We start from the raw sequence: 14,575 nt of genomic DNA, 5'->3' as shown, positions 1-14,575 counted from the left end.
GCTGACGATGCTCTTATTGTTGGCGAGTGGTCTCGAGAGAATTTGGAAAAAATAGCTCGGGTCCTTCGGTGATTTTACTTGTGTTCGGGTCTTAAAATTAATTTACATAAGTCCAACTTGTTCGGAATTGAAGTCGAAGACGACGAAGTGGATGACATGTGGGCTGTGGTGGGGGTGTAGAAGGGGATTGTTTCCTTTTGATTATTTAGGGATCAAAGTGGGGGCAAACATGAATCGTATTGACAATTGGTCTTCTGTTATTAATGTGGTGGAGAAGCGGCTCGCCTCGTGGAAGTCTAAACTTCTATCTATTGGAGGAAGAGTAACTCTTATGAGATCGGTTTTAGAGAATCTTCCCATTTATTATTTCTCGCTCTTCAAAGCTCCTTCGGCGGTGATTGAAAAGGTTGAAGGTATTATGCGACGTTTTTTATGGGTAGGATCTAGTGAAGAAAAAAAGATCAATTGGGTTGCTTGGGAGAGAGTGGTGAGGCCGAGGAAAATTGGTGGGTTGGGTTTAAGTCGATTAAAACATACTAATGAAACTCTTCTTCTTAAATGGAGTTGGCAGTTCAAAAAGGATGGGAATTGTTTATGGAAGAGATTCATTGTGGTTTGTCATGGTGGTACTCGAAGTTGGTCCTTCTTACCGCTAAGGTCGGCGGCTAATGGATGTTGGAGAGAGATAGTGAAGATCAGGGAGGGTTCGATTGGTAATGGTAAAAAACTTAATAGTTTCTTGCGTGGCGTCGCTGTGGATGGTGTAAACATAAGAATTTGGTGTGACCCATGGCTCTTAGAGTTTCTTTTACGATATATGTATCCTAATATTTTTAGATTGGAATCTCAAAAATGGTGCAGCGTGGCGGATAGAGTGAATTTCCAAAATAATGATCGGGTCATGAGATGGGCTTGGCGGCAGGATCCCAGATCATCGGTAGAGCTGAATGAGTTATTTGGGCTTCTGTCCAATATATATGAGTACGACTGGGCCGCTGGTTGTGATAAATGAATTTGGGCTGGATCTGAAGATGGCATGTTCTCGGTTTCTGCTACAAAAAAACTTATTATTTATAGCCGACAATATGACCCCTTTTTTAAGTTTAAATGGGATGGGTGGATGCCGATCAAGTGTAATGTGTTGGTGTGGCGAGCAGAGCAAGATAGGATTCCTACTAAAATTGCTTTAAATAAACGAGGGATGGGTCTTAGCGAGGAAAGTTGTCCGTTTTATGAATTGCATCAGGAATCCGCTAATCATATTTCACAGGTTGTATTTTTGCAGCTGATATATGGGATAGGATTGCCGTATGGTGCCGTTTGGATACTATTTTTGTGTTTGAAGTTCGGGATATTCTTGTGTTAGCGAAAGGTTTAAAGAAGCCGAAACTCGACAAAAGGGTGGCTCATTGTATAGTGGCTACGGCCTTATGAAGTATGTGGAATGCAAGAAATGAGAAGATTTTTCAGGATAAAGAGGCCAAAGCTTACGAGGTGGTGTCCAAGATTAAATCTTGTTCGTATTTTTGGATTCGAAATAGGTCTAGATTTAAATCTATAGAATGGAGCGATTGGTGTAAATATCCTTTTGGGTTAATGTAACTTGGTTTTCCTTGCGGCCCTCGGTTTGAGGACTTGCAGGTCATTTGTGTTGAATGAAGCTTATTTTTTTTTTAAAAAAAGTAGCCTAAAGGTCAAAATCTAGGCTTAATACAACATCCATCACATGACAATGTTCAATCAAAGCTAACAGTAATCCAACAAATACAATTCAAATAATGCCTATTAAGTTAGGGATTTTTACATATTTCTCCTTCCTAAACTTTGAAATTACATATTTCTTCAAAATACAAGTTTTTAATGCAAAATGTACAATGCTCATTAAGCATGGTTTGAAAAATATGTAATTTTAAAGTTTAGGAAGGAGAAATATGTAAATGCCCTATTAAGTTAAGAAGCCTAAAAGTCAAAATCTAGGCTTTCTTAAATCTTAGAGCATCTTAACCTGTAACTAGGGATGAGCAAAAATCGGTATGGTACCGATTTCAGTATCGGTACCGAAATCGATACCAATTTGGTGCCGTCGGTAACGAATCGGTACCAAGGTTTTGAGTTTTTGGGACCGGTACCGGTACGATACGGTACTGGTATTTCCCGAATTTTACCTTAAATGCTGGTACCGTCCCAATACTGTACTGGTACCGAACCGAACATTTCGGTACCGGTACCAAAAATTACGATTTTCTGGATCGGGATTTTTGATACCGGTACCGTACGGTACCGAGCTCATCCCTACCTGTAACATTGTATAAAATAAACTGTCAGCGTGAGGTTGGCGAGCAATCATAAGGTTATGTATGTATGTATGTACGTACGTATGCATGTATAATAATAAAAAGACTTAGCTTTATAATATCACAATGCATAAAACCAATTATAATTTAAATGCAAAGTATAAATGAAAACTTTCGTTCGACTTAACACAAAGTTAAGTTACTAGAAAGCGTAGGTAGTCACACGGATCGTCCCACTATTGAATTTGCGTTTGCATTCATGTAACCATCATATCAACAATCATAATTAAACAAATAACCATATATCAAATAAGCATTAACAATTATGAATGGAGTTAACAAGGCGATACTTAACGTGGATCGTAATCGTAATGAAAACATGAAATTAATGTATTCGAAATGGTGATGCAGTGCTATACCCCAAAATAGTTAAAACGTAAAAGGAGACTATGAAATACTCACCATAAAGGATTGTGAGTGAAAACGAGCAAAAACGAACTTGTACGTGGGCTAACTAACATGATTCGGTTCAACAATTAACCTTAGATAAAATATCTAATGTTAGAAGGAAGTAGGAAAAGATGAAAAGCGAGTAGGCAAGTTTGTAGGCTCGGTTCTTGAATCGAGGTATAAATAAACGGGGCATTTACATATTTCCCCTTCCTAAACATTGAAATTATATATTTTCCCAAACCATGCTTAAAGAGCATTGTACATTTTGCATTAAAAACTTGTATTTTGGGGAAATATGTAATTTCAAATGTTTAGGAATGGAAAATATATAAAAATCCCTAAATAAACAAACTAGTTTTTTAGTTAAATGAAAAGGTTAATATAATTGAGTGTAAATATTTTAGTTTGATTTGTTTTATAAAAACTATGTTAGAATAATTATTAATTTATTCTAGATGATTCGGTTTGACCAAATTAAACGAACTGAATAATTTAAAAAATAAAAGTAAGATAAGCAAGTGTTCGGTTTTTATTGAACTTGAACTTGGAACTAAATCGGATTCGCTTTCAACAAACTCATAATATAAAAACGACAATTAACATATTTAGTTTATGCTTTTAAAAACAAATTAATAGAGAATTAAGTGAAAAACCCCAAATTAAGAACATGAACCCTGGTTTATAAAATTGACTAAATTGAACATTGAAACACCTCAAATCCATGGAATAGATAGAAACATTTCAGTTTAATGATGATTATAATGTAAACAAACCACTACATACCCAAATTAACTAGAAAATGATGAAGTATGATGACAGGTTTGACTTTTCTTGGTCAAAGGACGAAGAACACCAAGTTTGAGAAGGAATTCATGAATGTGAAGTACAATTGCGATGGAAGTACAACAGAATAGAGGTAGGAAATATGGTTTATATAGGAATTTGAAAATAAGCGATTCAAACTCGTTTAATTAAAGATTAGGTAAAAATCCTAACTTTGAGAAAAAGTGTAGGTGATTTTGTAACTTAAGGCAAATCTTGGAGGAAAAGATAAGTATTTAAAGTTAGAAAGAAGTCTAGAAACTTCCTAGGGTTGGTAAACGAATTAAAATCAAGTTTGAAAACAATTTGGTGAATTAATTGGTTTGTTGCCCAATTTTTCATGTTTAGTTCTGCGTTATGTATTATGTGTGAACCCTCGGGTGGGCAAAAGTAAAATTGCACTAATTTTGACGTTATTTTACTAACCTCGTGAAAATAACGTTAAAAGTGGCGGAAGGTTAATCAGGCATCATGTGGTGGCGTTGATAGCCGAAAGACAAGGGCACATGCACCGATCAGCCGGTGTCCCGATGATTGAGTGCTATGTGCCTTATGTCCAAGGCTTGATGCAAAACTACTATCGAGCCGGGGGTCTCACCGGAAGCAGCCTCTCTATCCCTATGGGATAGAGGTAAGGCTGTCTACATCTTACCCTCCTCAGACCCTACCATAGCATTGCTATTGGTGGGATATACTGAGTACGATGATGATGATGATGAGTTCTGCGTTGTGTATTGCGAAGGCCAGAGGACAAGTTCTTCATGTAGCGTGACCCAATTTGGCAGACCATTCTTGGTGTCGACCAAGTATCGTGAAGGACTAAGAATGCGTCCGTCGCGTAGCGCGACCCAAATAAAAACATGTTGAAACCCTAACATTGTCGCGTATCGCGAAGGATGTAAGACAAACCTTTCGCGTAGCGCGACAGATAGGTTTTCACAGAAAGTTTTGATTTTTGATAATTTTAACCCCTGAACTTTGATTAAATGCAATATAATATATTACATACATGAAAGAGCATTTGTGATCGACTTGTAAACATACAAAAGCATAATTAAATATACAACAAAAATTACACACCATAAAATGAATAAAATACTCTATGTATTCATAATAAAGATCCGATTTACAAAACAGGTCAAGTACGCGAATATGAAAAATGATAAATGCTACACTTAAACCCCCCCAACCTATGAGTACATCCACGGATAAAGCTTACTATTAAACCTAACTAGATAATAAAGTCGACTAACAATAAGATTCATTGGTACCTCATAACGCAAATTATCAGGACCAGCGTCCTCTCGGTTCAAACCCGAACCGAGATTATATTCTGCTACATAAAACTGATGAAACTCCTCCCCTAGTTCTTGCAAGGATCTAGCAATTGCTTCATCCGACATTACTCTTTCATCCCTTGACGGTTCACCCCCGTGGTTATGGAAGTGAAAGTCGTCATCATCATCATCATCACTTGAGTCAGTCGAAACCATGCTTGTTTCATTTTCTTGAGATGATGACGATTCACTCTTGTCTTCTAAAGATGTTGACTCAGTTAAATGAAAAGACGATCCACTCTCGTCTTCCGAAGAAGTTAGATGATGATGTTGTTGTTGATGATGATGACGATGACGATGACGACGACGATAATCATCAACATCCGGAAGCCTGCCTCTTCTATTTTTATTTTTTTTGGATGACTCAGACACCCATGCTGCTTTTAGCATGCAACATCCTCCAATTTTAATTGTAAGTCGACCCATATTATATGGCTTAGATGGATCTTAGTGTAATAGATAAATTGTATGCGGTATGTCTCATTGAACCAAAGGATGTATATACGATGAATTAACCAAAGTATTTTAGGATAATATTACACAATATTTATAACACAAATCTTCTATTGTTTATTGAGATATATTAAAATCTCGGTTATTATTTAGGAACAAGTACAAACCTTGATCCACAGTGTACAAGACCTTATGCGAAAAGTCTCCGGAAAATATAATTATATAAATAGTGGGAGATACATATTATGTTTCTATCATGTGTCCATATGACCATTCTAATGCCTCTTTTGTTTTACTAGCTAAGTCTTTTAAGTCTTTTGTAATTTTGGCATATCTCAACAAATGAACTTCTTAGGAATTAGTTACCATGATTACTAAGGACCAGAAGTACTCATAGTTCAAATATCAAGACTTGAAGCACAAAGACAGGAGTATATAAAAATGAACAGCTAATGAATTGAGATTAATCTACTTTTTTCGTTGAATTCTTCTTTTCTTCTTATCTTTAGCTCTTAATAGTTTGACTATCAATTGTATCGTAACACTAGCGGGAGTCTGTAAAAATGGTGTTATCGGGAAGACAGTCGCTATAGTCAGGAATTTGAAAAAGCACCGACTGGGGTTTCTGCAGTGGTTCCGGTGGTACAAATTTTGATGTGGATATTTTATGCTCAGATTTGCGTTTGGTGTGGTTTAACATTGTGGTCGGAATGGGTCTAGGGTGGCCAGAAAATGTGTAGCATGGTGAGATATATAAAAGGATTGTTGGCAAGAGAGTAGAGATATTTTGATTTTGTTTGAAGTGTTAAATGTATGGAAAAAAACCTCATTTAAAATGAACGATAACAGAAGAAGGTTGTTGGGTCGTCGGCGGCAAATTCGGGATTTTGGTGGTGTTGTCCTTATTGTTGCACCTGCAACTTTCGTAGCATCTTGTTTAAAGGATGCTTCACTTTAACCGTTTCCAGACTTGGTTTCCTTTCTGTTTACGTACTTTCAAAATATAGCTTATATTAAATTATATAAAAAATGGTGTAATCAGGAAGTCATGGCGCAGCTATAACCCCAGCACCGGTTGTTTTCGCGATGGTTGCAAAGATGAAGGGTGGACAAAGATAATCGCTATCTTCGGAAATTTGAAAAGCATTGGTCGAGGGGTTTCTGCGGTAGTTCCGGTGGCTGACAGGGTGGTTATTGTGTGCTTTCGTTTGGTGTGGTGTAACATGGCCGTGGGAATGTGTCTAAGGTGGCCAGGAAACGCGTAGCATGGTGAAAAACCATATAGAAGGAGAGTTGGCAAGAGAGTCGAGAGATTCTGATTTTGTTTGAAGTGCTAAATGTACTAACAGAAACCCATTTAAAATGAATCATGACAAAAGAAGGTTGTTGGGTCGTCGGCGACAAATCCGGGATTTTGGGTGGTGTTGTCCTTGTCGCTGCACGTACCTACAACTTTTGTTCCATATTGTTCAACAGATATTTTACTTTAAACGTTCCGGATATGGTTTCTTGTTTATTTGCTATCAAATTTAACTTATATTTATTTATTTATTATTTATATAATATCCATTGTAACTTTATGTCTCCTCCCGTTTTGTAATTATCATCGCAAGTTTAGTAATATAAGTATAGTAGGTTATTGACCCATGCACGAAACGATGGAAATATAAAAATCGTCAAGTAAACACATATATAATTTCAAACGACAAACTATTTTTTAATATATTTCTAGTAACAGCAACATAATTTTTAATTGCAGTTTATATTCATATGCAACAAAATATTAAAATATATAAATTTACACAGAATGACTTTACATAGTAGAATGTCCACGAAGAAATTTCAAACTTTAAAACATAAACTTTAAAAAATAATATTAATAGAAAACAAGCAAACTTCACTTGCATTAGTCAGGAAAGCAAGCAAATCAGAAAAAGCATCCATGAAAGATTCCTGATAAGCATCCAAGAATGATTCGCGCTTCTTTTCTTCCTGGACCAGGAACAAAGTTGATGGCATGAACATTTATACACCAATCTAACAAACATAATGACTAACTGACTATGAAAACTGTTTTTATATTTCATGTGAAAATTCTTGCACCCTAATAAATTGAAGCACATCCAAAGCGCATTTACGAACCAGAACCAAATCGAAAACTTTTTAAAATGACATGATTTGACCAAAATCAAATCATACATTCTCAGAATGACCTATTTTAACACCCAAACCAAATCGATATCTTCAAAAATTGACCTGATATGACCTAAATCAAATCGATACGATTTTAAAAAGACCCGTTGAAACCCGAACGAAATCGATACCTTTTCATATTGGCATATACCTTTTCATATTGGCATGTTGACCAGAACTAAACCGATACCCTTTTAAAATGACTCATTTTGACCCGAGCCAAAGCAAATCGAAACATTTTTAAAATGACCCATTTTCATATATGAAAATTCAAATAACACGCTTAAAGACTAAGAAAAAAATGAAGGGTAACATATACAATGTTCTTAGCTTTTGAAATCCTTTCTGCCAAATGCGAATTTATTATTCCTGGTTATGAAGATCCAAAAAAAATATAAAGCTTCAATGACTTCAACCTACTTGAAAGTTGAAACTCATGTGAACCGCCTTTCACGTAATTGTGAGCCCTCCATATTCTTTCATTTTTCAACAAACACTTAATCTAAACACCAAACAAACTAAATACAAAATGAAACGAAACTAAATTGAAAATACCATAAAAAACTAAAACCGAAAACCTAAAGAAACCAAATACCAATAAAACTGAAATGAAATTGAAAAACTAAAACCGATAAATCTAAAATCGAACCAAAACAAAAACTGAATAAACCTAAACAAAAAACAGAACAAAGTTAAACTCATCTAAAACGAATCTAAAAAAACAAAATCGAACTGAAATGAAACTGAAACGAAACAAATATATAAAAACTAAAATCGAACAAAAACCGAAATGAAACCAACATAAAAAATAACTACCATGAAACTTTGAAAAGAAAAACTCGAACTCATTAAGGAACACATGCATTAATAGTATAGTAGATTAGAATATGTTAAATGTAATTTAATTTGATTATGAATTATTTTATTAACGATAAATTATGAGAATGAATGCTATTTATAGAAAGAGTAATAGTATAGTAGATTAGAATATATTGAATGTAATTTAATTTGATTATGAATTATTTTATAACGATAATTTATGAGAATGAATGTTATTTATAGAAAGAGTTATTGTTGTAATAGTATAGTAGATTGCCAAAAGTGAAACCATATGCAGGTTTTTTTAACCCAAATTTGCCCATTTCTTAAAGAAATGTATTGGTACCCATAAGCCGGGTAATTAATATTTTCAAATTGTAAGTTACTTGCCAACTTCTTATTCGCTAAATTTAAAAAATTTGTTATAAACTTATAATATATATTCAAAGATGATACATTCTTCTCATAGAAAAAAAGTTTCTTCATATTAATAATATGCTTTCTAAATTAAAAAAAACTGTTATAAACTTAAATATATATTCAAAGATAATACATTCTTTTATTTAAAAAAGTTTCTTCATATTAATAATATGTTGAATGTAATTTAATTTAATTATAAATTATTTTATTAAAAAGAAATTATGAAAATGAATGTTATTTATGAAAATAGTTATTGTTTTATAATAGTATAGTGGATAACTTACACAAGCAGTAAAAGTATCGATGGCACATTTATGTGACTTGCCAACTAATCTCATGGGAACTAACTTTGACCCGAGTACTTACATGCAAACACTTTAACAAGCAACCACTAGTCTAGGCCTAGCAATCATAACCGTATCATCACTAACGGGTAAGTTTGGAGTTTTTTGATGGTTTAATGAGATAGGAAGAATTTTTATTGTTTCTAGTTGGCTCTAATGGCGAAATAAGTTGATGATTAGACATGTAGCAGGCTTGGGTGGGAACCGCCATCTCAGATAGCTAGATAGCTAAACATGTCTTTTCTCACCAGCCGCCTTGCATGCCACATGCTTGTTTGGTGGACACGTGACAAATTAGGACGGGATCCGCTATCTTAGATGATGGAATCACCGAAAAACATTTTAGCAACGATATGCACTCTCAGATACCACCTAATTATAACTTGAGCAAGGGATATTAACGGGAATAACAAAATTGTAATTCGATTTATGCATTTGTGTGTAAGAGTTATGTGAGCAGTTACGAGTGATTCAAACTATGGCTACTGAGGCAATTTGCTTCTTTCTAATAATTTATATTTTAGATTATTAAAAGATTTAAATTGAGGTCACATACTCACGAATGGCTTTTTATTTTGTAAGTTATTAGATTAGATTTTTTTTTTATGTTTATATATATAAATTACTAATAATCCCACAATAGAATTCAATAATTTCATTTTCTTAAATGGCATATTCTTATCTGTACCGAACTACCGATCTTGGTTAAACTCGTTCTTACACAAACCAAAATGGCAATTTAGAAAAACGGATCATCCTAATCCTAGCCCATTCCAACCAGAACTAAAATGACTATCTTTTAGAATGACCCATCCTTACATGAAACTCATTCGAATTTCGTGTGTATACAAAATGGAATTAACCTAAAACGTGTAGGAAGTAATGAGGATACGACACATGTATTAGTGACATTTTTGTGGACAAGGTTATTTGCGTCAGTTTACTAGAAATCAGTTTGTATAGATTGAATTGATCAATTTTATGCCACACCACCACCTCTTGTGAGGTGGGATGAGAGAGGAAAAATGCGATTCATTCTCAATATCCAAATTCATTAAGCCCCCGGTTTCGTATTATTGTTTAAGTTCTGTATGTATAAATTTTTAAATTCTTAATCCTAATATCGTGTATTGTTTCTTTATTATTTAAAATTGTGACAGCCAACATAAATGAAATAAGAAAGAAAATGATAGAAGCAAAATGAGTGAAACTTGGAAACAAAAGAGACAGATATATAAGGAAAAGGAGAATCTAATTAACGAGACTGGTTGATAAAAGAAAAGGTTAACATGCTTGTCCTTCCTTCTTGATACCTGATTGTGAAAGCGACGATACATCCGGGAATCCCCGATCCTTTGTTGAACCTTGAGATATCAAATTTTACATTTACATGTGTTCGTAAACTGATTATTGTACCAATTATACAATGTTGTTATGTGTCTAGGTTCTAAGTCTGGAATAATGTTCTGGATACGAAAACTACTCTATTGCCCAAATTTACAAGGTGCTATTATGACAGGTCAAAAAAAAGACCAAGGTATAACTTGTTTTTTAAAAAGTTAAGTATATAAAAGTCATTTGAGTTTAAAAAAGTCGGTGAAACTAGTTAATCAACTACTAGACAAATTTTGTCTTTTATTCGTTACTAACTACTAATTAATTACAAATTTACAATACAAACACCGAATTGATACTATACCATACAATTGATTTGATCATCTTTCTATATAATTCATCACATATGGTGTGTGTGTGTGTGTGGATTATATCTATTTAGTATTTGATCATCTTTCTATATATTTCATCACATATGGTGTGTGTCCAATACTAAAAGTGACCATCTTTTTAAAATGGCCTGTTAAGACTCTTGTAAGTTGTGACCCTGCATAGTTTTATCAAAATTTATTTTAACCTCAACCAAAATAACTATTTCCAACAACCCGTTTTAACCCAAACCAAAATAGCCCTTTTCTATAAATCAACCTGTTCTAATCCAAACAAAAACAACCCTTTCTATAAATCAACCCGGTTTAGCCTCGCATGCCACCAAACCTGACCCGCCTGTTTTGCCAAAGGTCTAATCGCTACGATCACTGATATAAGGACAACATTAGGCATAATTAAACTACTTGTACATATAGAGCTTTTAAAATCTAAAAGAAATTTAATAAAAGGCTTTCTATTTCCTACTGCAATTAGTTTTAAGCAATTTTCAACACACTATGATAGTCGAGATTTAATCAACATACTACAAATTAAAAGAAAAAAAACAATTAATAATCTTGAATAACCCATTTTAACTCATTTGTAAAAACTGCAAAACTGGACCTTGAAATACATAATCGAACCTATTTTTTTCCACTTGAATTAAATCCTACCTCCTTTTGCATCCTTAAATCAGGCATCGACAATATATTAAAACAATTGGAACAAATTTCAACTCGTTTTTCTGCTAGCAAACGGCTGCAAAGCAACAGGAAGATCACTAACATCTGTCATTCTCTTTTGCTTCTTTTTCACCGCCCCATCCTCCCTATTCTGCTCAACAAACGACCTTTTCGCCTGTTCTATCCCTTCTTGTTTCTTCCTTGCCACCTTACTCGGTTTACTCCTACCCTTTGTTTTCTTCTTTAAAGAAACATTCTTAACGGCAGCAACAGCAGCCGCCTTCTCCGCCTCTTTTTCTTCCTTTGTGGGCTTCTCTTGCTTCCTAGTATTCCTCAAATTCCCAATTTGAGTGGGGTCCAACATAATGGACTCCGGTGGAAGCTTATCAAGAAGAACCCGCACTTCCTTCTCTCTCCTTTGTTTCAACGTCTCGTATGGGTTTGCAACCCATGAATCAAAATTGGGTTCTCCAGATACAGGTATAAGAATCGAAGACAGCCCACTTGAATGCCCTATGCCCAAAACATCTTCATACGGTCTAAACAAAACTTTGCTAGTCTGGTAACCTTTTGCCATTGTATGAATCATGTACCGACTGTAATCCTGTGAATCGGAAGTTGCCAAAACTTGTACAAACGATCCGGTCGACGCGGCAAGCATACCTTTTTGACTAAAGTCAAGAGATTTTGCCATACCGGGTAGTGTTTGAGCAGCTTCGTATTTCCTTAAATCCCAAATTTTGAGTTTCTTGTCCATGCCAGCTGTCGCCATGAGATGACCGTTTGGATGAAATGCAATGGCGGTGACTGGACCACGATGACATAGCATCTTAACAAGTGGTGCAGGACTAGTGGGCTTCCACATGCTGACTGTACCGCCAGAGTGGCCTGACGCGAGGACACTGTTGTAAGGGTTGAGTTGTAAAACACCTGATCGGCCAAGGCCGGTACGGTAATTTCCAATCATCTGACCGGTGGTGATGTCTTGGTAATGCAGTTGACCAAATTTGTTTATGGAAGATAACAGAAAGTGGTTTTTGAGGAATTGAAGCTTTAGTACAGCACCATGTTCCTGAGTGAAATAAACATCCAGTTATAAATACAGCATAATAATAAATAAGTAGATTAAAAGTATTTACTTCTCGAGAGGCTACTAACCTTAAGACAATGAAGTTCTGTGCCTGACCTGTTATAAATATAAGTGTACCTGTAAATTGCCAATTTGATATTAATCATTATGTAATTAGTTGATTATCTCATGTATATACAATAAACAAGCTAATAAATAACATTGCTAGTAAAAATAAGGCATTACTTTTTCTGTGCGGCAGCAAAAAACAATTCGTTGTGCAAAAACACTGCATCGCGAACAGTTTCGCGAACCTACAAGCATTCAAATTTAACAAAAATCAGTAACCTAAAATTTTATAGTTAACAATAATAAAAACCCCGAACTGAAAAGAAAAGCTTGAACAAAACTATATACTCATTCGTTCCAAAATTAATGGTAGGTTGAGAACTTGAGATATATTATACCTGCATGTCTCTAATAGGTTTCAAAGTATGCAAGTCTATAATTGACAGGTGGCCTTTGCGTCCTGCTGACACCATATATCGACCACTTGAGGTGTAATCTAGAGTGTAAGGACCAAGATCTGTTCAAGCAGATAATATAAGAAAAGTAAGCACAAAAAAATAAAAAAACTTCTAATTCTTAAGAGCTTGAAATTGTAACAAACAAGGTTTTAGGATTTACATTTCAAAACTGCATATCTTATTAGTGGCGACTTACATTCACAATAAAATGATGATTAGTTTTGCATGCTTGGATAAACAAATACTGATTCAAAACAATCTGATTACTTGAAGAGTCGAATAATGAGTATTTTACATCAATTGCAGCAAAAGTGATTATTTAATATTGGAAAATGTATATCTTATTTGACGTCTTATTGGCTAACTTTAGCCTAATCTGAGAGACTTTAATTTCCAAAACACTATCCACCTCTGCTTTATTCACAACAATGGCTTTTTTTTTGTGTAACGTTATCTATCAATTCCTTAAATAATCAAACTGCCAATGTTCCGATAGTTCATCATCTAGTATCAAACAATCACTTTCAAATCCTACCCTAAACACGAAACCTAACTTTGTAATAAATATGATGCTATCACAATGCATAGTACTTGAGTTTAGCGAAATGGTTAGCAACAATCAAAGTAGATATGCAATGCAGACCTGGTAAAACAAGATCAAACTGATTCTTTCTACTGGCAACATCAACTTCATTGGCAATTGATTGTTGGCTAAACCTCCACGTTTTCTCAAGACCTTCAGGTTCCAGCCGACCTTCCTCGGTTTGCATAAGCCACTTAAAAAGGCAAACGTAAAACAATCAGTTTGCGAGTAATTTCCATACATTCTACATTACATAAACAATTCTTTTTGCAAACAATAAAGCAAATGAACTGAAATTCTTGTCTTTAAGAAGAAACATGCAATTAGCAAATACCAAATAAAATGTTAGATTTTCACCTTCTCAGCCTTTGCAGCAGCATTTGAAGACTTCTTAAACAGGTCTTCTTTAACTGCAAGCTGCCCCTTCAACTTTTTGTCTTTCAAAGACTGCAAAAATTATACATATTTTCAAAATCAAACATAAACAAAACTTAAACTATATAAAAAAAACCTGAAATTGAGTGAAATAGTATAATAATAATAATAATAATACCTCCAAGTCAACACCTTCACCCCGCTGGTACTTCTTAACTTTAGATTCAAGCTCATCCTGAAAACATCATGTAAAACTGAATTTGAATATTACAATGCAAAATTAGTTATGATGATGAGACTTACATGTATATCCATTTGGAACTGATAAATTATCTGGTGACGGTGGAAGAAGACGGCGCCGGAGATGAAGAAGACTAGACTAGGGTTTAGTTAAAACTGAATTTGAAGAAATTAAACCGTGTAGTATTGGCGCATGAAGCTCTTAGCTTATGGGCTTCAAAAAGGCCCAATTCTTAAAACTCCTTAAAAAAACTAAGCT

At 34.5% G+C, this 14,575-nt stretch overlaps 2 protein-coding genes across 2 annotated transcripts; one reads left to right on the top strand and one right to left on the bottom strand.

The window, feature by feature from the left end:
* Positions 1-229: 229 nt before the first annotated feature.
* On the top strand, positions 230-1,012 carry LOC143549866 (putative mitochondrial protein AtMg00310). The gene has a single exon (XM_077040652.1). It carries the CDS (start codon positions 230-232, stop codon positions 1,010-1,012), a length of 783 nt encoding a protein of 260 aa, XP_076896767.1.
* Positions 1,013-11,557: 10,545 nt separating this feature from the next.
* Positions 11,558-14,149, bottom strand: LOC143549854 (putative U3 small nucleolar RNA-associated protein 7). The gene is made up of 6 exons (XM_077040645.1): positions 14,059-14,149; positions 13,762-13,894; positions 13,059-13,177; positions 12,838-12,905; positions 12,681-12,729; positions 11,558-12,594 (listed from the first exon to the last, which is right to left on the bottom strand). The coding sequence occupies exons 2-6, from the start codon at positions 13,886-13,888 to the stop codon at positions 11,572-11,574; spliced, it is 1,386 nt and encodes a 461-aa protein (XP_076896760.1). The 5' UTR covers positions 13,889-13,894; positions 14,059-14,149; the 3' UTR covers positions 11,558-11,571.
* Between the last annotated feature and the right edge of the window lie 426 nt (positions 14,150-14,575).

Source organism: Bidens hawaiensis, unplaced genomic scaffold, assembly GCF_021521415.1.
Source record: "Bidens hawaiensis isolate Kalapana, Puna unplaced genomic scaffold, B.hawaiensis_p1.1 tig00015852_1, whole genome shotgun sequence".
Lineage (NCBI taxonomy): Eukaryota > Viridiplantae > Streptophyta > Magnoliopsida > Asterales > Asteraceae > Bidens > Bidens hawaiensis.
Note: the sequence above shows the minus strand (reverse complement) of the source record. Positions and strands in the feature narration are given on the sequence as shown.